Raw genomic sequence first — 21,354 nt, 5'->3', positions numbered from 1 at the left:
TTCCAAAATTTGTAAAATTTTATTGTTTTCTATTTTATGTAACAGAAAAAATTTAAATAAGTGGTTTGTCATTTTAGATTATTAAAGTTTGATAATTAATAAATACAAATTAAAAAATTATTATTTAAATACTTAAGTAACCTTTTTTGGGGTTCTCTAGTAATATGTTGATTTTGCTTTAGTTCTTTTAGGGTTGCTTTACATAATTTATGATTATTTATATAATTAATTAATGTAAGAGTAACTATGGTGGGTTACTCCACTAATGATGGTCTAAATGATTCAGGTACGTATTAGGCTATTATCGCTGGTGTTCGTTTGGACACATGTTACTCGATGTTTGTCACGTATCCGCTACGTACTCGGTTTGTTACTTTGTCTCATATTTGAAATTAGTACTGCAAAACTTTTAAAACTATCGATCAACGATAACATACAAAAAAAAAAAAAGAGACTAGTCAAATAAGCATCTTATTATATTCCCTATATCTGATGATCTAAAAGAATAAAACCAAAAGAAAAAAAGAAAGCGAGAAATTGTAGCCGTTAGAAGAGATCTGGAAAGCATGGGAACGTTTGTGGGTAAACCTGGGACCTGCGAGAGGCATCTTAACACGGTTTCCCATATGATTTTTATGAGTTGTCCCAGGCGGCAGGCGAAGACCAATGCTAATAAGTCAATAACAAAGATCTCATCTCTTCTTCTATTTCATTATTATCCACTCAAACATGCCATTGCCATTTGCCCACACATTGTTGATTATATATTATTACGTGTTTTCTGATGTAATAAACAGTATACTTGCTCGATTTAAAATTATAGTTTGATGCTATGGTCAAAAAAACAAATGTAAACCTAATAAAAGCGTCTTTTTGTGTTAGAACTTGGAACAACTAAACACAATTTTTTTTAACCGATTAACTGAACCGTTTGACCCATTTTAACTAAAGTCGTAAGCCTAGATTTTTTTTTTTAATAATTTGTTCATTTATATAAGGGATTTTCTTCGAATACAGTTTACTTAACTCTCTCTCTCTCTCGCGCAGATACAATGAAATATTGTAGAATTATTTAAGGTAACCTAATGTATTATACAACTTTGTAAAATTCTTATAATATTATTTAGATGTATGGTTCTCTCAAGCCTCAGTAAATATTTAACCAAAAATGAAAAGTCTCAGTAAATATATTTTCAACGAGTCATGATCACTAGCGGACCTATTAAGGGGAAAGGGAGTTCAATTGATCCCCAAAAATATTGAAATTAAGATTTTTTATATAGAAATCTTAGTGTGATAGTTAAAATATATGGTATATAATAGACTTTGACACCTCTAAACCAGGATTCAATCCTTTCTATGATTCAAGTAAAAATAATTTCTAGGTCCACCAGTGGTCATCAGTTTTAGAACTTTCCTTAACTTGGTAGCAATTTCATAACATTTTTACAACAAAAATAAAACTTTCTAGGTTATTTTTTAATATGGTGTTGATATAAATCTTGATAATTTTTTTTAGTCATGGCATAAGTATCATTTATGTGTTCAGTCATACGAATTTTGATGACATGTGGCTTTGACTTGAGTGTATTATCCCACTAATTCGTGCCGAATTTTAAGACTCGTGACTTCTCCTGAGTCCTGAGAGGCTGAGAGTGGATAATAATTCAGTCTAGAAATTAAAATTTTCATGCTTTCTATGATTGATTAACCAAAATATAATTAAGAATCCTTAAAGAAAAAAAATCCAAATATGTGGAAAGCCATTGCTAATTTCTTTTTCCACATTACATAATGACAAAACACAAAAAGGTAGAAATTGAAAAAAAAAACAAAAAAAAGAAGAGAAAAATCCATGTGGGGAAAGGAGAGCAACTTTTCCAGTGTTATTAAAACACGACGAAGGTAGCACGAAGAAGCAGCAGCAGCAGCACACTTCTCTAGATCTCTCTCTCTCTCTCTCTCTCTCTCTCTCTCTCTCTTTGCTGCTATCATCACTACTATCGTCTCCTTCCTAGAGAGGAGAGATCATTCTGCAGTTCCAAGGAGAAGATACCATTTCCAAGACTGTAAGCTTTCTTTATCCTTTGCTTCTTCATCTTCTTTTGGTATTGATATCAAATCTCTTCTTCTGTTTCTCTTGTATGTACCAACACCGTAATAGATGCTTGAATGTGTGTTCTTCTTTCCCATTTTCACACATCTCATCTTGGGTCTTCTTCTTTTCTTCAGTGGTCAATAAAGATCTGATTTTTTTTTTTTTTTTTTTTTTTTTTTTTTTTTTTTTTTTAAAAAAAACCGGTCAGTATCTTAAAAAGAATGAAGAAAGATTTGATTTTTCAGCTCGTTCTGTTTAATGTAGCTTCTTGAATTCAACTAAAGTTTTCAGATTTGTCAAAGTGTTTCACTTTTAGATTTTTTTCGAGCTGACCATTGTTTCTTGCTATATTTGATTTGATCTACAATGGAACAGTTCCTGTGACTAATAGCTTTAGATCTGATTCTCTGCAGTTGTGTTGAGAAGAAGAGAATGGGGACTCTGAGTAGAGTGTTATGTCTTTTGCTGCTGTGTTGTGCCGTGGCTGCTACTGAGGGTACTTTGAAGTACAAGGACCCAAAGCAGCCTTTGGGTGCAAGAATCAGGGATCTGATGAACCGTATGACTCTCCAGGAGAAGATTGGTCAGATGGTTCAGATCGAACGCAGCGTCGCAACTCCTGAAGTTATGCAGAAATACTTCATCGGTAAGAAGAAAGAGTTCTGAGGAATTATGTATTGTTAAGTGTTTGTTGTGTTGTCTAAATGAGTTTGACACTGTGGGTTGTTTATGGTGTAGGGAGTGTCTTGAGTGGAGGAGGAAGTGTGCCTTCGGAAAAGGCTACTCCTGAAACTTGGGTCAACATGGTCAATGGGATTCAAAAGGCGGCTCTTTCCACTCGCCTTGGAATCCCCATGATCTACGGTATTGATGCTGTTCACGGTCACAACAATGTCTACGGCGCCACTATTTTCCCACACAATGTAGGCCTTGGAGTCACAAGGCAAGTACTTGTCCTAGAAGTGCCTTTACCTGTTTATGACAAAGTCAAAAGGAATTTAATGTATGGGCGATGAAACTGAAACAACTTTATGTTTGTGTATTTTGATTAATTTTTTAGGGATCCTAGCCTTCTTAAGAGGATTGGGGAAGCAACCGCGCTTGAAGTTAGAGCGACCGGAATCCCATACGCCTTTGCTCCGTGTATTGCAGTAAGTATAATTAAAGTTTCCAAGTTTGGAATCATTGCAGAAAACTTGTATGCTTAATTAATATTTCTGCAATGGGGATATGGTTTGACAGGTATGTAGAGATCCAAGATGGGGAAGATGCTATGAGAGCTACAGCGAGGACTATAAAATTGTCCAACAAATGACTGAGATTATACCTGGTTTGCAAGGTGACCTTCCTACCAAGCGAAGAGGTGTTCCCTTTGTCGGTGGAAAGTAAGTATCTTTTTGCCTGTAATAAATCCTTTGTGATACTATGAGGAGTTAAAGCTACCTGTATGAATATGCAATTAATACGATGATTCATGTTCGCTTGCTTTCTTTTTCGACTAGATTTGGGTAGGATTTGAGTTGATTGATTCTGTATGTTGAGTTTTTATATTCGAAGTGTTGAAAATCCTTAGGTCATGCTCTCACGCGTGCTTTCATTTTGATCGTGGTGGTGGTCAATACTACAAATGCAAAGCCTTTCTGGCAATCAGTGATTGGCCACCCCATGTGCTACGGCTACGTTTTAAGTCTATCTATAGGACCAGTGTGAATTTCCTTAAAGAGTCGTGGTTTGAATTTTCTTCTACTGTAGGACCAGTGTGAATTTATTCCTTCATCTAAAAACAGTCACTGTCCAACTTATTAATATCTTTCACATGTGGGGGAGATAAAATGAGTTTATGTCTGACTGAAACTATTAGTATATTGTTTTGACTATATTCATTTCAGTCATAACTTATCAATTAGTGTACTAACACAAATTCCATTTACTTATCGAAATGAGCTTGTGTCTGTTACAGGTCAAAGGTCGCGGCTTGTGCTAAACATTTTGTTGGAGATGGAGGTACAGTGAGAGGGATTGACGAGAACAACACAGTGATTGACTCGAAGGGGCTGTTCGGAATTCACATGCCTGCATATTACAACGCTGTGAACAAGGGTGTTGCAACAATCATGGTGTCTTACTCTGCCTGGAACGGTTTGAGAATGCATGCCAACAAGGAACTTGTCACGGGCTTCCTCAAGAACAAGTTGAAGTTCAGAGTAAGAAATAATGATACATGTGGGTGCATTTGATCTTCTATGCTTTGGTCCTAAAACCCTTCTTTCTTTTTTGCTGCAGGGTTTTGTCATCTCGGATTGGCAGGGAATTGATAGGATCACGACTCCTCCTCATCTTAACTATTCTTACTCTGTTTACGCGGGAATCAGCGCTGGAATTGACATGGTTGGTCTCAAAAGTGACTCTACCTTAAATATTCTTGGTATGCGCTCCATGGTTACTTAATTGTTGTATGTCTCGTTAATTGCAGATTATGGTGCCGTACAACTACACCGAGTTCATAGACGAAATCAACAGTCAGATACAGAAAAAGCTTATTCCTATTAGCAGGATCGATGACGCTGTGAAGAGAATCTTAAGGGTGAAATTCACAATGGGACTCTTTGAGGAACCACTGGCTGATCTCAGCTTTGCCAACCAGCTTGGTAGTAAGGTCTGTTATGTTTGACCTATGTTAAGCTACTGTACCAATCATTACAAAATCATCATTATGATTATGAAACTGAATAAAACACTTGAACAGGAGCACAGGGAACTAGCTCGTGAAGCCGTGAGGAAATCTCTAGTGTTGCTCAAGAATGGTAAGAAAGGGGCTAAACCGTTGCTTCCTCTGCCTAAGAAGACAGGGAAAATTCTTGTTGCGGGAACACACGCTGATAACTTGGGATATCAATGTGGTGGTTGGACTATCACCTGGCAAGGACTTAAAGGCAGCGACCACACTGTTGGTATGTTTACTCAAAAACTTCTGTTTCACCTTTTTTGGCTCGATTACAACGACAGCATTAGCTAGGTCTGCCCACCCATAGTACGAGCTAATACCATAGATGTATACATTCTTGACTTTGGTTTAATTACTTACAGGTACAACGATCCTTGCTGCTGTTAAGAGCATAGTGGCTCCAACTACACAAGTCGTCTACAGTGAAAACCCTGATGCGAACTTCGTCAAGTCCGGTAAATTTGACTATGCCATTGTGGTTGTTGGCGAGCCACCTTATGCTGAAATGTTTGGGGACAGCACGAACCTGACCATAAGTGATCCTGGTCCAAGCACAATCGGGAACGTGTGCGGATCCATGAAGTGTGTCGTGGTTGTGGTCTCTGGCCGTCCCGTGGTGATTCAGCCTTATGTTTCGACCATAGATGCCCTTGTGGCGGCTTGGCTTCCGGGAACAGAGGGTCAAGGAGTGGCTGATGCTCTCTTTGGTGATTATGGGTTCACAGGAAAGTTGGCTAGGACATGGTTTAAGTCTGTGAAGCAGCTACCGATGAATGTTGGCGACCTGCATTACGACCCGTTGTACCCATTCGGTTTCGGGTTGACCACAAAACCATACAAAATGTAGACTCATTTGTAGTTATTCAGCAAGGAAGAGAAAAAATATTGAGGGACACGAGAAAAATAATTTCGATGAACAATTTTGTGGGTTTTAAAGCTCATATTAAAGTTGAAACTATGAGATTGTCTGTCTACAAAGCTAGTGTGTTATAAGAATCGATCAATCTGGTCCAGCTTTTGTTGTTTACCCTTATGAATCTTACCACTTTATGAGATAGTCAACACTTGGGTAATGGATATGTCTTAAACCCAAGGTGAGAGACAAATGCCACATGCAGGGGCGTGTCCAGACATGTGCAGGCGTGCATTTGCTAAGGGACAATGACAAATTTAACAGAAAGAAGAAGAAAAATAAGACTTGCAAGAAAAATACTCATCTAAAAGAGATGAAACTTTTGAAGTGTAAGTAAGTCCAACTTATTTTAAATCAAACATACTTCAATGAAAACAACTCAACAAGTAAATAAGAAAAATATGTTAATCGCACTAAGAAAAGAAACAAATAAACAGCAATTATATGTATATGGAACAATATATATAAAAAAGACTTGTTACTTTCTTTAGCTATTTGAATGAAATTAGTCACTAAGATTTTATTTTTTGATATTTGTTTGAAAAGGGAGAGAATCTGATTTGCTTTTTTGATGTTTCTAGTCACGGAATGGTATCACACGTCTCTACGTAAACTCACAAGCATAACAAGTTAACAACCCAAGTACAAGGCATATAGACAAAACCTCAACCTCAGAACGTTCCTGTCTCAGTCGAAACAACAACAAAAGATCTCAACCTCTTAATGTTGCTTGTCTCACTCGAAATAATGTAATATTCATCGTTGTTGTCGTCATTATATCGCTTGATCGTCTTCTCCTTCTCAACTGGTTAATCAAAAATCGCTATTATATTATTAGTCATCTGCAGGTGTCGAGAGTGTAATAGAAGGATAAGATGGGGAGTTTGAGTTACTTGCTACAGACGCTAGGACTTCTGCTACTCTGTTATGCCGTGGCAGCTTATAAAGTACCACTCACGAACGCCAAGTATAAGAACCCAAAAGAGCCACTGGGGGTCAGGATCAAGAACCTAATGAGCAGTATGACACTTGAAGAGAAAATCGGGCAGATGATTCAGGTGGAACGAGCCAATGCCACAGCCGAAGTCATTGAAAAGTACTTCATCGGTATGACTCTGGACCGTCACAGCGTTGTTAAAAACTTGTACGAATACTCAACTGTTTCAGAATCATGTTTGTAGGAAGTGTGTTTAGTGGGGGAGGGAGTGTGCCGAAGCCAAATGCCAGTCCTGAAGCTTGGGTGGACATGGTGAATAAGATCCAAAAGAAAGCGCTTTCGACTCGCTTAGGGATTCCCATAATTTACGGGATCGATGCTGTTCATGGTCACAACAACGTGTACAACGCCACCATTTTCCCGCATAACATAGGCCTCGGAGTCACCAGGTAAGTTCTTATAGAGAATCCCATTCCAAATGAATAGATAGACCCAAAACGTTGTTTCTTTACTGTTGCATTCATCTGTTAGGGACCCTGGCCTTGTGAAGAGAATTGGTGAAGCAACTGCGCTTGAAGTTAGAGCAACAGGAATCCAATATGTCTTTGCTCCATGTATTGCAGTAAGTAAACTCTGATCTAAAACAAAAGCAGAAACATAGTTGTTGTAATTAATCACTTTGAGCAGGTGTGTAGGGACCCTAGATGGGGAAGGTGCTATGAGAGCTACAGTGAGGATCACAGAATAGTTCAACAGATGACTGAGATCATACCCGGTTTGCAAGGTGACCTTCCAACCAATCAAAAGGGTGTACCTTTCGTCGCTGGAAAGTAAGTATACTTTAATAATGGATATCTAGAGAAGCAAAGATTGATGGAATTAAAACAGATAACTGGGAAAACTTACAGGACCAAAGTCGCAGCCTGTGCTAAACACTTTGTTGGAGATGGAGGTACATTGAGAGGTATGAACGCAAACAACACGGTTACTAATGCAAATGGTTTGTTCGGCATTCACATGCCGGCTTATTATGATGCGGTAAATAAGGGAGTTGCAACAGTTATGGTGTCCTACTCGTCCTTGAACGGGTTGAAAATGCATGCCAATAAGAAACTTATCACGGGTTTCCTCAAGAACAAGCTCAAGTTCAGGGTAACTTAGTTTCATCATAAAAAAAAACTATCTTAAGCAAAGCAGAAAAATGAAAAGATTTTAAATCTCTTGCAGGGCATTGTCATCTCCGATTATCTAGGTGTTGATCAGATCACCACACCTCTTGGTGCTAACTATTCACACTCGATTAATGCTGCTATCACTGCTGGACTCGATATGGTCAGTCTAAAAAATTGTTCTTAAGTTTTCAAGATATTAAAACACTTGATGATTGACTAAAACCATCCAATGCAGATCATGGGTTCATCAAACTTGACCGAGTTAATCGACGAACTAACAAGTCAGGTGAAGCGAAAACTCATCCCGATGAGCAGAATCGACGATGCAGTGAAGAGAATCTTGAGAGTCAAATTCACAATGGGGCTCTTTGAAGATCCTATGGCTGATCATAGCTTGGCCAACCAGCTTGGTAGTAAGGTATGTAATGTAAGATAACAAAACACCAATTTTGAAACTAGAGAACCCAAACTAAACATTGAACAAACTCAACAGGAACACAGAGAACTGGCAAGGGAAGCAGTAAGGAAATCTCTGGTGCTGTTGAAGAATGGTGAAAATGCAGATAAGCCATTGCTTCCTCTGCCAAAGAAGACCAAAAAGATCCTTGTTGCAGGAACACACGCTGATAACTTGGGATACCAATGTGGAGGCTGGACAATCACATGGCAAGGCCTCAATGGCAACAATCTCACCATTGGTACACACATAAATACTTGTCCTCACTCCATTTCATTCCAATGAATCATCATCATATAGAACATTAGGGTTCCCTCAAAATTCCCAAATAGTAACATTACTTCAAGATTTATTTCACTAATTAGAAATTGAATTTTGCAGGAACAACGATCCTCGCGGCGGTGAAAAACACGGTGGATCCGAAGACAACCGTCGTCTACGATCAAAACCCCGACAGCAATTTCGTCAAATCCGGCGAATTCGATTACGGAATCGTGGTCGTCGGAGAGAAACCGTACGCGGAAGGATTCGGAGACAGCACGAACTTAACAATATCGGAACCAGGTCCGAGCGCAATCGGAAACGTGTGCGCATCGGTGAAATGCGTGGTGGTGGTAGTATCGGGGCGTCCGGTGGTGATGCAGCCTTACATCTCGAACATGGACGCGCTAGTGGCGGCGTGGCTGCCGGGAACGGAAGGTCAAGGAGTGGCTGATGTATTGTTCGGTGATTATGGATTCACCGGGAAATTGGCTCGGACGTGGTTTAAGACAGTTGATCAGTTGCCGATGAACGTTGGTGACCCGCATTACGACCCGTTGTACCCGTTTGGATTCGGGTTAATCACTAACCCAATTTAATAACGCCTTTGGTTCGTTGATCGTTGCGCCAAACACACAAAATTATATTAAAAATGATGATATTTTATTTAAAAAAAAAACTTTTCCTTACACAATATTATTAGCAATATTTGAAAGATTTTAGATTTTATCAATATTGTTGTATATATGATCTCAATCAGAAGCTTCTTCGTCAAGCTCCAAAGCTTTGAAATATTTACCATCTAAAAGATACGTTCCAATGGAGAGTCGAACTGCCCACAAGTCCTTTGGTTTTCTTGATACGATTCTGCAATAACCATATCAAAAAAAAGTTACATGATGCGTTCAGAGTCTTGAGTGTTGTCCTAAAATTTAGGTTGTAAAAACAAATAAGGAATTTGGATGAAGAAGAAGAAGACCTTCCAACATCGCCAGGCTTGACCAAGCCAGAGTTAGCTCTAAGACAAGGCATTGAAGCGGCTGTTTTTATAACTTTGGGGGCTTCTACGATGATGATTGGTGATCCCACTTGGAGCTTCGATTTTGGTCGTGGAGGCTCGTTTGCGGTTTCACAGCATCTCACTGTGACTCTTGCCGTGAAAGATCCACTGTACCATACCCCGGATTGCATCTTGGGAAATCTAGTTGAAGAAGCAACGGAGCAAGCCATGGAAGAAGCAACTGTGAGTTTTTTGGTGGTGTCATATGAGAGGATAAGTAGACTTTTGTCTTGTAGTAATTGCTTGCAAGCCAGTGGTCACCAATCTTCGGTTTTGCCTTGGTTTAATCTTCGGTGTATTTTAATTCCATCGATTGATCATATTTGTATCTGGTCTAAAATTTACTCTGAGGAGCAGACAGTATAATGAACAAGAACCTGTTTCCAACTTTTTCAGCTCATGTTCTTCTATTCAAAAACATGAAGAATATACATAATATGTTACATAACAAAAGGATGCCAGACGAATTATATTCACCCGAAATTAATATTGTTCAAGGGGCCGGGAGATTAATTATCTAGACAAACAAAACAAAAAAACTTTATAATCTATACCAAAAAATATTTCTACGATCTGGTCCTTTGGTATCTCTGGCTTGTTTGTGAAGACTACACTCTCTCATTTCTTAGAGTAGGAGAGATATGGATCCTGTGCCATTGTTAGAACATCAGGCCTCTCTGCTTGGTTATATGTTAGACACCGTCGGATCAAATCCTGCAATAAATGCAACAGTAAGAACATGGAGATGGAGATACAGTTTCATGACCATTTGGTACCACTTTACTTAAACCAGGTTTGAGACCGGCATGTCTAGTTTACCTTTGCTTCATTTGATATGGCAGGTCTTGTTACTGGGAACTCAACCTTTTTGGCTTTAATGATTGTGTCTTCTCGTAATATTCGTTCTTGGCTTTGGTCATGTCCAAAGGGTCGCTTCCCAAATAGCATTTGGTAAAACAGAACACCAACCGACCATACATCAACCTAAATATCAAGACAGTTTAATAACACAAAACTTCTATAACATAATCTCATAAGGAGATCACTGACCAGTCACTGACCTTTGATGAGATCATAGGAGTTTGGCTAAGCTCAAAACATTCTGGGGGGAGGTACCTGAATTACATAACCTTGTTAAAAAGAGACTTAAAAAAAAAAAAGACCATATCAAGGAGACGAAAACTAGATTGCTCACCAATATGTTCCAGCTCCCTGTGATGTAAGCTCCATACCTTGAGAACCAACATTGTCCTCAACTATCTTGCTTAAACCAAAATCAGTCACTTTTGCTACTCCAAACTCATCAAACAGAACATTTCCGGGCTTCAGATCATAGTGGATTATCTTCTGTGACTTTTTGTTCAGATATACAAGGCCATGAACTATTTGCACAATGATAATCCTCGCCTCTTTCTCAGGAAGATTAGGTGTTGCCTTTAAAACAGCATCAAGGTCTTTCCCTGCAAGAAATTCAAAACATGAGAGTGGGAACTACACTCCAGGATAAGATCCTTGTTTTATCTACGAAGATATCAGAGAATTCTGATTTACCACTACAATATTCCAGAACGGTGCAGAATGTATGCATGTCAATATGAAATTTATCCCACAGACGAACAATGTGGTGATGCACAAGACTTTTATGGATTTCACATTCCCTGTTGGCATGGCGGATATAACTTTGCTTCTTTTCCTCACTCCACTGGGCATTTAAACCATGAAGCTTGCATGCAACATATCTATGATCCACCAAATCATATGCCTGCTTAAAATTCAAATATCAAATGTTTTGCAAAATATTTCTCACATGTAAGAGAATATAGTATATATCAATGTTCTGACCTTATAGACTTCACTAAATCCGCCTTTACCAAGAAGATTTAGAAGAGCATATCGGCTATTCAAAACTGGGAAATTGTTGAAACGAGAATTATCTTCATCTCGTATGCGCTTCATCTCCCTCATAAGCAGCCCCTTCTCCAATGTGTACCTTTCTCTCTCACGCAAAACAACTTCCTCTTCCTGAAAAGGTAAAATCAATAGATATATGATGCCTAACCAGAACCCAATCAACATAGAGGAAAAAAGAAGCTGAGGTATACATAAGGAGAAACATACCCGCTTAATACTAGCAAGACGAGACTTGTAAACCTCGTCAGGGATGACATCTTCCTCCTGGGCTCCTGATTCTGTGTCAGTTCCCTCACTCTTATCTACAACCAAATGGAAAAACCAAGGGTGCTAAACATCATAACAATTTGCAGAAGGAAAATATCACAACATACATTACATGAGACTGTGACTTCACTGACAAACTAAGAAGGGTTGAGGTAATATACCACCATTTTGTCGTTTCTTAAGGAGCTTTCTTTGTCTCTCAATAGCCTCCTTGGTTTCCAACAATTGTTTCTTCTCGTTGCAAATTTATAGAAAAATCAAAACAGTTACTTATTGATATTAGTTGAATGAATATCCCTTGATACACAGCTTAACTTACAAGTTGAGCATTCAGATCTTTCAACATTTGGCCGTCCTCCCATGTCTCAGCTATGATCGTTCCAGTCCTGAAAGTACCAGAATAGCCACACAGCTAATGGATTGAATTTTGATCACAAATCAAGAAACTAACTTTGTAACCTAACAGAGGAGAGAGCTGGGGGTTGAAGAGAAGCATTAAATATAATTTCTTTCTAAAACTCTATTCGAGTTGGTTTAATGATTTTACTAGAAAGCAAATCTATATTTGCTATACATGTTTTATTATATCTCCCCGTAAAGTATATTCTCAATACTTGTGATAAATGAGCACATAGATGAAGGATGTATTGGATAGATACTAAGACCAAAAGAACATGTATGGAATAATATGGCAGACCTGAGAACACCAACACTGCCCAATCGCAAAGAATCATGTCTGACTTTCGATCTTGCTTCTTGTCGCTCAGTTTTGGAAACAGATATGAGAAGGTCAGAGATTACTTTCGTTGTCTACATCACGAAAAACAAAGGTTCAAAGCTTGCAGTTAGCAAGTGCACTGTTAGCTTACACCAAATAATTCCGCATGATTTGCATAAGCTTGTGAAAATTATTCGTATGCACAAGATATTACACCAAATAATTCCGCATGATTTGCATAAGCTTGTGAAAATTATTCGTATGCACAAGATATTACACCAAATAATAACAGAGAAAAGCAACCATAGAATATTGATAATTGCTTCACTACACTAATGAGAATATTGCTAGAGGGTGTGCAAAAGTTTCTGCCAATTTAAGTACCAAGTTAATATGAAGATACCGAGTTCGTTTTCAAAAACTCGTTCACAATGAGTGATTAAAAAAAGGCTAAAATGTTGATCCTTATTCCCTACAATTAGGTTCCACATTCAACGCACATAGACCTTATGATAAGGTCCTTATCGGCAATAGATTGCATGTTATTTTTACCTAAATAAATGCTATATGAAAAGAGCTCACTGGAAATAGAGTATATATGTGATAGACTATGCAAGATCCAAGCTTTCACAGATATTTCAGTTTTCTAGCAACAGCAACATCATTAAATTTAGTGAGCATTCTAAGCAAATCAGGAGACTGTCAATGATTAACCTTCCTCAGGATAGAACTACCATGCTTCTAATGAGGAAACTATATATTACTCTAAGATTCATTGATAACAATAAAAGTAACCATGCCATAGTGGTGGAAAATTTAATAAAAGATCATAAAAGTTCTCAGTAATTTATGTTAGGAAGAGGAAATGAAAGTTTGCCTACCTTTTGTTTCCCTTGTTGTTCCTGATCGTTTAGATCTTTTACCTCCTGCATAGATCATTATTAGGATTATTAGCAGGCGAATGGGAACAGGCAAAAATGGTAATAGCATAAGCAGGATTTGTCTAAATCTGAAAGGCATTCACACAATACATTCTCGAGCTTCCGGACAAGGTGCTGATACTCAGAAGAATCTTGTCGAGATTTACACAATTCCTCCTCCAGCACAGCGATTTTTGCACGCAAAGATGTCACGCCTTCCTATTTATAAACAAGCAACAAAGAGTGAATGAAGAAAGATATAACTATGCGGTTTCATTGTAGCAGAATAACAGTCCGTTCACTTCTTATACCCAACTTATAAGATGCAGATAAGTCCCACAAAATTAGACGATTACGAAGTAAAGGACATTAGAGGAGAAACTTACATCTTGTGAAGAGCATTCACCATTCCTGTGCTGTCCATCAGGCCTAAAATCCTGAAGAATAAATATTCATCGATACGTCAGGTTGCCGATATCAATGCAAATCCAGATAAAGATTCTCTTCAATAAATAAGTGAGAAAAGTAATTCTTTCTTGTCCTGCTTAGTTTTTCACATAGGACAGCTTAAAAAGTTTTACTTCAGTTAAGAACATCAAACACATGCCAACATTTTGTCAATGAAATTAAGTCCAATATATGTAAATCCTCGATGAACACAAGACTGGTTGCATGTAAGATCAGATGAAGGAAACAATATTAACCTTTTGATCAGAGAGATCCAGTTGACTTGCAGCTGATACTGGTGCAACCAAAAACTGAGATTTTGTGACATCATTATTAGCTTTAGAACCACGCCCTCTGCCTGTTGATGTAGCCCGACCTCGACCTTGTTTCTTCTTACTTACATCAAGGCCTGTCTTGGAGTCAGCATCGTTTTTCCTTCCATCATATGCTGCCTCTTGGAGCTTCAATTCGACAATAGTAGTTAAAAAGAAAATACGAGGAAACAAAACATACATCATAAACAAGTTGTAACAAAACCACATAGAAATCTTACAACAACAACACACCAGATTTATGCAAAAGAAAGTCATCACTACCTCAGCATGATCAACAGCAGCGAAGTTGTTAGACTCTTGAACTTTCTGGCGCTTTTTGGTATTAGCTCGGATTAAGAAATCTCCAGTATTCTGAGGCAGCAACAACGAGAATGAGATCTAGCTAAAAAGGAACTGTATCTCTTGTTCAAGAAAGAAATATATATATAGATGAATCTGCAATGCCAAGATATGTAGCCAACATTGCAATAACACTTTGATCAAAAAGGCACAAACTAATCAATACATACACAGGAGCTATCTATAGAGGATACGAACAACAACACTAATTCAATTACCAACGACGCTTTAAGAACCATAGCAAAAAGAAATCGAAATATTTATTACTGAGGTTACCTCGTCGTCGTCTGAATCACTGATAGAGGTTTCGGACAATCCAGGAGGTGTGGAAGTCACGACTTTGACAGCGGCAGAAGCAGATGACCAGACAGAGACCTGCTGCTGCTGATGTGGTGGCTTCGCCAAGGAAGGGGTCTTACCAGTCAAGCGAGCCTCAAGTTTAGCGATTTTGTCGGGCAAAGAGTGATCCGACTGATTAGAAGAATTCGAGGAGAAATGCATCACCATGTCATCCGACATTGCCAAACACCTTTGCGGACACTACTTCAACGCACAGCTCACTCGCTAATCTACCCAGATCAGCCAGAGCTCGCGGGGGGAAATTAGGGTTTTTTAAAATGGAGAATTAGGGAATTGAAAGCTAGAATCTGGATTACAAAGACAAACCCATCAACAAATTTTCATGCTTTTTCTGCAAATCCACGTGGAGGAGGTGGAGTACTGTATATAGGTCTTGGTAAGTTTACATTTACATACTTTTTTACTTTCTTACCATATAGTGCCATGGATAATAGTTGACCAGCAGGGTCATGGATAATAGTTGACCAGCAGGGTTTTTTTTATTTGTTTCTGTATATGTATTCGGGATTATCCCGATAATATTGAACCGATACACAAAGCAAAAGAGTTGGAAAAAAATAAAATATACCATTACTTTTAAGTTTTAACTTATCTATTCCTAATTCATCTCAACACCACCACATTGTATTTATCCAAACAAAAAATGACACCTTCAACCATACCCCCAAACTTACGCCGCGCTAGAAGACATCAAACAATGCAGTGTTGTAGAGTTTACAATCAAATTTTGCATTTTACATCTACGATTGTCCCTTCTTCGGTTTGTGTTCAGATTGAAAACTACCACACAATTACTTCATTCCTTCCGAGGCAAAGGGATGAACCACGTTTTGGAAAGCTACATATATATATATATATATACTGGTTATTCCATTTCCGTAAGGACTGATTTATGAATCCCTGTTCAATTCCCGAGACCAGCACAAAGCATAGGACCCCCTACGGATCCCATGCTTCGAGTTTCCATTTTCATTTACAGGACCCCTAATTCTTGGGACTTGGCTCAGCTTACGGCTACATTTGTACCGGAAGATGTTGCCATTATTTCTGCCTTACTGTTGCGCAAACCGGATAAACCGGATCTGATGGGATGGCACTTTACTAAGTCGGGTATTTATTCGGTAAAATCAGGGTATCACATACTCCGTTCACAAAAAAGAGTTTTTGCTGAGCCATCAGTATTTGGTCCGGACATTGTCCCTCTACAGGCCTTTGTGTGGAAAGTTAGATGCCAACCGAAACTGCGCCATTTTCTGTGGCAAGTGCTTTCGGGTTGTGTGGCGGTTACAGCAAATTTACGGAGACGTGGTATATGTGATGATGCTACGTGTGGTCTTTGTGGGTTTCGGGAGGAGACAATCAATCATGCTCTCTTTGAGTGTCCGCCAGCTAGACAGGTTTGGGCTTTATCGCAGTTTCCGACGGCCCCAAGTGTCTTTCCTTCGGCGTCGGTTTACACAAACATGGATTCTCTATTTGGGCGGTTTACAAATGTTACAAACCAGGAATTCTTTTCCTGGATTTTGTGGTACATTTGGAAAGCGCGCAATGATAAACTTTTTAGTAACTTGGATTCAAATCCCCTAGCTATTATGCGGATAGCGGAGGATGAGGCGAAAGCATGGACTCTGGCTCAGGCAGAGGATATGGTAATAGATTTGGAGATAAACACTGCGGCTGGCCCGGGAAGTAGTGGGGGGGGATTAGGAGTTTTTCGATCTTTATCGAGTTACACTTGTTTTGTGGATGGTTCATGGAAAGCTACAAATCGCTTTGCGGGTCGAGGTTGGTTTTGTACATCACCCTCGGGTGATGTCCCTACTATGGGGGCCGCCAACCTTCGTCGGAGTCTTTCCCCTCTCCATGCTGAGATTGAAGCTCTAATTTGGGCTATGCGCTGTATGATCGGGGCGGATAACCAATCTGTTGTTTTTCTCACTGACTGCTCTGACTTAGTGAAGATGGTGTCTTCGCCTTCTGAGTGGCCAGCTTTTACGCCGTATTTGGAGGATATACAGGCGGATAGAGAGGAGTTTGTTTCTTTTTCCTTAGTCTACATTCCACGCTCCCAGAATGGTAAAGCAGATAATTTAGCACGACGAGTTCGTACAGTTCCGCATTTAGTTACCTATGTAAACAATGTTCCTACGTATTGGCTTGTTTGAGCCAATCTTGTACGCTGTTGCCAAAAAAAATATATATATATATTAAATGTATTATTTTTTTAATTAGAAAATATGTTCGTCACTTTTAAGCAATAATATACTAGATATTACACGCACAAATTTAGATTTAAAATATAAATGAAAAAAAACTATAATATCTAATTTTGGTATAGTAAAATATTATAGTTTATTGCATTAAATTTTCATTGAATATGTTTGTATTCTTAATAAACTAAACTAGGAGAGTTACCCGCACGCTTGTGCGGGCAGGAACTGAATAGAAAAAAGAAAAAAATAATAATTTAATTCTTTAAAATGTTGAATCAAAATTTTATTATATTTTAAAAACCTGTATATATTTTTTTATAGTAGTTCGTATGTTCAAACATAAATTATTTTTTTGTAAGTTTCGTATTAAATATTTTTCTTTCATTTTTTAAAATAATAAAATGAATAGTTAATAAAATGTTTATAGTATTACTCTACATATGCAAAATATAAATTGAAAATTTAAAGTCCATTTTTAAAGTTTAATTGAAATTTTAAAGTCCATTTATAAAGTTTAAGCCCAAATTGACCGTAACAAAGTTTTAAATGAGCCAAATACAATTGTTACGGTCAATTTTAATTACCTTGATATAATAATTTGGGACAATATAATATGTAATTTTGTTTAGACAATTAAAATAATATTTTAAGCAACCCATAAATATATTTTCGTTCAGACCATTGTATTTGGTACTGCAAACATTCAAAATTATACTAAAGTTTGCATATACAAAAAGTTCATTAGGCCACCGTTGAGTCCATTCTTTATGACTGAGTCTCCGAGCTCTCACTTTGATGCTCCATTACATGGTTTATGTAATAACGTCCAGCAAACTCAGACCTGTAAATATATTAAGTGTATGAAACAAAATTATTTTAACATTATACATAATCATATATAAAGTGTATAAAGTTATTTTTACATAATCAAATCTTACCAGTCCTTCGAACTGTGGTTAATAAAGATCTTCGAAGAGGCCAATGTGTTTTCGATACATGGTGCACCTATAAACATTTGCAGAGTGAATATATTGGTTACCTTATGATGATTATATCAGAACTATTTTATGTTACATACCTTCATATTCTCCGACCTTCACAAACCGCATTACACAAAACTCAGGTCCGGATTTGTATATGAGATGGCACCTGTTTGATTGCCATTTAGACATGAATTCAGAAGTGTAGTTATCTTTGACACGACACTTCACAGTTTCATTCTTACATGTTTATCAAATTAATAAAAAATCTTAACAGAGAAAAATTTAAAACATAACTGTCCTAAAGGTAGAGTAAATGTCTTTTACCTGCAATTCAACAACGTGAAAACAACTTCATTACTTTTAATGGCACTCTCAGGTCTTCTTTTATCTTCCACATCTACTATACACCCACATACATCTAATTTGGGGAAAAGATAGAATTTAGTTTTCCAAAATGTTGCAAATCTACATTTTGTAAAAGTTTAATTCATACTTTTCTAAGGGAGGGGTCAATACACAAAGTTACAACAAATCCTATAAAGATTCTAGATTCCCGAACACAAAGTTACAATTAACTATACTCACGGATTGTACCATATCAATATTAAATTAATTAATGAAACACTTACCGAAAGAGATGGGATGATTTATTCTTCCACGATATATATCATCCAAATCCTCGAATCAAAAGTAATTATTTGGACTCAATTGTTGGACCAGCGTCATAGTGGTATCGTCTGTGAATTTAATTTGATAAGGATGATGAGTATTCCTCTCATTCAGGGTTGGATTGATTACTTTGAAAGTTCTAATATCATATCTGTCACCATCGTCGATATATTTTCGGAGTTTAGCGAGTGTATTTGGTAAAAAAAATAGCTTCGATTGTGTTACCCTTCACAGTTTAATAACAATTGTGTAAGAAGTCATATATATATAAGAACTGTTAAAAATTGAAATTTAAGTAAGAATGATGTTCAATTAACGACTCTAACCTCTACATCCACAAGAAGCAGTACTCTTTTTGTAAAGAACTCGCTGATACTCCAAGAATGTAAGACCTTGGCGTGTATACGCCAATTAGTTCTTCCGGGAAGAAGATCAGCAATTTTATCGAATCTAATGATTTTCTCAAATTAGGGGTTTTTCCTGTTTCTTCCTCTGTTATTGAAAACGAAAAGTGGATTCCGGATTTGTAAGAATACAAACAGTCACGATTAAATGTTGCGTCTTAATCGTTTTAGTATCTCACCTTTTGTTTGACTATTAAATATTTTTAATATTTATTATTATCTATATATAATAGCAAACCCACTTTTAGGGGTCAACTTTAATCTAACGGGTGAGATTGTTTCTACTATCTCATCTAACAGTCTAGAATTATTGATGATCCCAACAGTTGCAAGTTTCTTTCAATAATCATGTTTCTTCGTCGTACCCCATCTTTTAAAAATTGCACCTTTTAATTTTTACACTTTTTTGTTTCACAGCTCTTTATTTTTACATCTCTTTGTTTTTATATATATATAGACAGATTTTTATGAACTTTGAAAAAAGTTTTTATTCTTTGAGTATTATATTATTAATGATGTCACCTTTTGTTAATGATCTCAAATGTTGCAAAGTTTCGATCCAACAATTATGTTTCTTCGTCGCACCCCCAGCTTTCCATGTTGGCACCCATTATTTTTCACACATTTTTGTTTTACACCTCTTTGTTTATATAAAGTTGCAATGTTTTGATCCAACAACTGTGTTTCTTTGTCGTTCCCCTAGCTTTCAATGTTTGCACTTGTTAGTTTTTGCACTTTTTTGTTTCACACCTTTTTATTTCACATCTCTTTCTTTTTATATATATACAAATTTTTATGGACTTTGAAAATATTTTTTTCTTTGAGTATTATTAATGTTCTCATCATTTGTTAATGATCTCAAAATTTAAAAATTTTTGATCCAACAATTGTGTTTCTTCGTTGCACCCCCAGTTTTCCATGTTGGCACCCGTTAGTTTTCACATCTTTTTGTTTTACACCTTTTGGTTTATATAAAGTTGTAATGTTTTAATCTAACAATTGTGTTTCTTCGTCGTACCCCTAGCTTTCAATGTTTGTTTTCGCACCTTTTTGTTTCACTCCTCTTTGTTTTCACACTTTTTTGTTTTTATGTATATACAGATTTGTAAGGACTTTGAAAAGAGTTTTTTTTTTCCTTTGAGTATTATTAATGATCTCACCCTTTGTTAATGATCTCAAAAATTGCAAAGTTTTGATTTAACAATTGTGTTTCTTCGTCGCACACCCAGCTTTCCATGTTGGGACATATTAGTTTTCACACATTTTTGTTTTACACCTCTTTGTTTATAAAAATTTACAATGTTTTGATCCAACAATTGTGTTTCTACGTCGTACCCCTACCTTTCAATGTTTGTACTTGTTAGTTTTCGCACTTTTTAGCATTCACATCTTTTTGTTTCACACCTCTTTGTTTTCACACTTTTTTGTTTTTATATATATACAGAATTTTATGGACTTTGAAAGAAAAAAAATTGTTCTTTGAGTATTATTAATGATCTCACCTTTTGTTAATGATCTCAAAATTTGCAAAGTTTCGATCCAAAAATTATGTTTCTTTGTTGCACCCCCAGCTTTCCATGTTGGCACCCGTTAGTTTTCACAAATTTTTGTTTTACACCTCTTTGTTTATAACTTTGTTTATATAAAGTTGCAATGTTTTGATCCAAAAAATTGGGTTTCTTCTCATACCCCTAGCTTTCAATGTTTGCACTTGTTAGTTTTCACACCTTCTTGTTTCACACTTCTTTGTTTTCACACTTTTTTGTTTTTATGTATATACAACTTTTTATGGAATTTGAAAAGAGTTTTTTTTTCTTTGAGTATTATTAATGATCTCACCCTTTGTTAATGATCTCAAAAGTTGCAAAGTTTTGATCCAACAATTGTGTTTCTTTGTCCCACCCCAACTTTCCATGTAGGCACCTGTTAGTTTTCACACCTTTTTATTTTACATCTATTTGTTTATATATAAATGTAATGTTTTGATCCAACAATTGTGTTTCTTCGTCGTACCCCTAGCTTTCAATGTTTGCACTTGTTAGTTTTTGCACCTTTTTGTTTCACACCTTTTTGTTTCACACCTCTTTGTTTTCACACATTTTTGTTTTTATATATATACAGATTTTTATGGACTTTGAAAAAAGTTTTTGCTCTTTGAGTATCAT

The 21,354-nt window shown here is 36.9% G+C and overlaps 5 protein-coding genes and 1 long non-coding RNA gene across 7 annotated transcripts; 3 read left to right on the top strand and 3 right to left on the bottom strand.

Moving 5' to 3' along the window:
- The first annotated feature begins 1,555 nt into the window (after positions 1-1,555).
- LOC104706443 (uncharacterized) lies at positions 1,556-5,801 on the top strand. The gene is made up of 10 exons (XM_087460485.1): positions 1,556-2,069; positions 2,512-2,744; positions 2,837-3,041; positions 3,159-3,249; positions 3,341-3,483; positions 4,059-4,302; positions 4,382-4,486; positions 4,572-4,754; positions 4,845-5,049; positions 5,186-5,801. Exons 2-10 carry the CDS (start codon positions 2,531-2,533, stop codon positions 5,668-5,670), a joined length of 1,875 nt encoding a protein of 624 aa, XP_087316611.1. The 5' UTR covers positions 1,556-2,069; positions 2,512-2,530; the 3' UTR covers positions 5,671-5,801.
- A 429-nt stretch (positions 5,802-6,230) lies between these two features.
- On the bottom strand, positions 6,231-9,184 carry LOC147939735 (uncharacterized). Its single transcript, XR_015563215.1, has 4 exons — positions 7,580-9,184; positions 7,446-7,496; positions 6,630-7,311; positions 6,231-6,541 (listed from the first exon to the last, which is right to left on the bottom strand). It is a non-coding gene; the product is annotated as an uncharacterized LOC147939735 (long non-coding RNA).
- On the top strand, positions 6,346-9,296 carry LOC104770479 (uncharacterized). Of its 2 annotated transcripts, XM_087460484.1 has the most exons (10): positions 6,346-6,485; positions 6,575-6,843; positions 6,918-7,122; positions 7,205-7,295; positions 7,361-7,503; positions 7,582-7,825; positions 7,901-8,005; positions 8,081-8,263; positions 8,339-8,543; positions 8,684-9,296. In XM_087460484.1, the coding sequence occupies exons 2-10, from the start codon at positions 6,612-6,614 to the stop codon at positions 9,160-9,162; spliced, it is 1,887 nt and encodes a 628-aa protein (XP_087316610.1). In that variant the 5' UTR covers positions 6,346-6,485; positions 6,575-6,611; the 3' UTR covers positions 9,163-9,296. The 2 variants fall into 2 exon arrangements, with proteins under 2 accessions (XP_087316610.1, XP_087316609.1); XM_087460483.1 differs by lacking the exon at positions 6,346-6,485 and having other exon boundaries at positions 6,538-6,843.
- LOC104706445 (protein CHLORORESPIRATORY REDUCTION 42, chloroplastic) lies at positions 9,205-9,881 on the bottom strand. Its single transcript, XM_010422641.3, has 2 exons — positions 9,543-9,881; positions 9,205-9,430 (listed from the first exon to the last, which is right to left on the bottom strand). Exons 1-2 carry the CDS (start codon positions 9,791-9,793, stop codon positions 9,316-9,318), a joined length of 366 nt encoding a protein of 121 aa, XP_010420943.1. The 5' UTR covers positions 9,794-9,881; the 3' UTR covers positions 9,205-9,315.
- A 108-nt stretch (positions 9,882-9,989) lies between these two features.
- LOC147939734 (serine/threonine-protein kinase TOUSLED-like) lies at positions 9,990-15,413 on the bottom strand. Its single transcript, XM_087460482.1, has 16 exons — positions 14,837-15,413; positions 14,483-14,572; positions 14,144-14,347; positions 13,826-13,876; positions 13,551-13,658; positions 13,401-13,445; positions 12,499-12,611; positions 12,121-12,187; positions 11,963-12,032; positions 11,742-11,836; positions 11,466-11,645; positions 11,175-11,385; positions 10,819-11,083; positions 10,685-10,739; positions 10,443-10,607; positions 9,990-10,337 (listed from the first exon to the last, which is right to left on the bottom strand). The coding sequence occupies exons 1-16, from the start codon at positions 15,077-15,079 to the stop codon at positions 10,242-10,244; spliced, it is 2,058 nt and encodes a 685-aa protein (XP_087316608.1). The 5' UTR covers positions 15,080-15,413; the 3' UTR covers positions 9,990-10,241.
- Positions 15,414-15,870: 457 nt separating this feature from the next.
- Positions 15,871-17,362, top strand: LOC147939733 (uncharacterized). Its single transcript, XM_087461008.1, has 2 exons — positions 15,871-17,052; positions 17,327-17,362. The coding sequence occupies exons 1-2, from the start codon at positions 15,871-15,873 to the stop codon at positions 17,360-17,362; spliced, it is 1,218 nt and encodes a 405-aa protein (XP_087317134.1).
- The last annotated feature ends 3,992 nt before the right edge of the window (positions 17,363-21,354 follow it).

The sequence above is a fragment of the Camelina sativa genome, chromosome 8 (assembly GCF_030686135.1).
Source record: "Camelina sativa cultivar CO46 ecotype springtype chromosome 8, ASM3068613v1".
Lineage (NCBI taxonomy): Eukaryota > Viridiplantae > Streptophyta > Magnoliopsida > Brassicales > Brassicaceae > Camelina > Camelina sativa.
The sequence above is the reverse complement of the archived record's forward strand: the minus strand, read 5'-3'. Positions and strand labels throughout refer to the sequence as shown.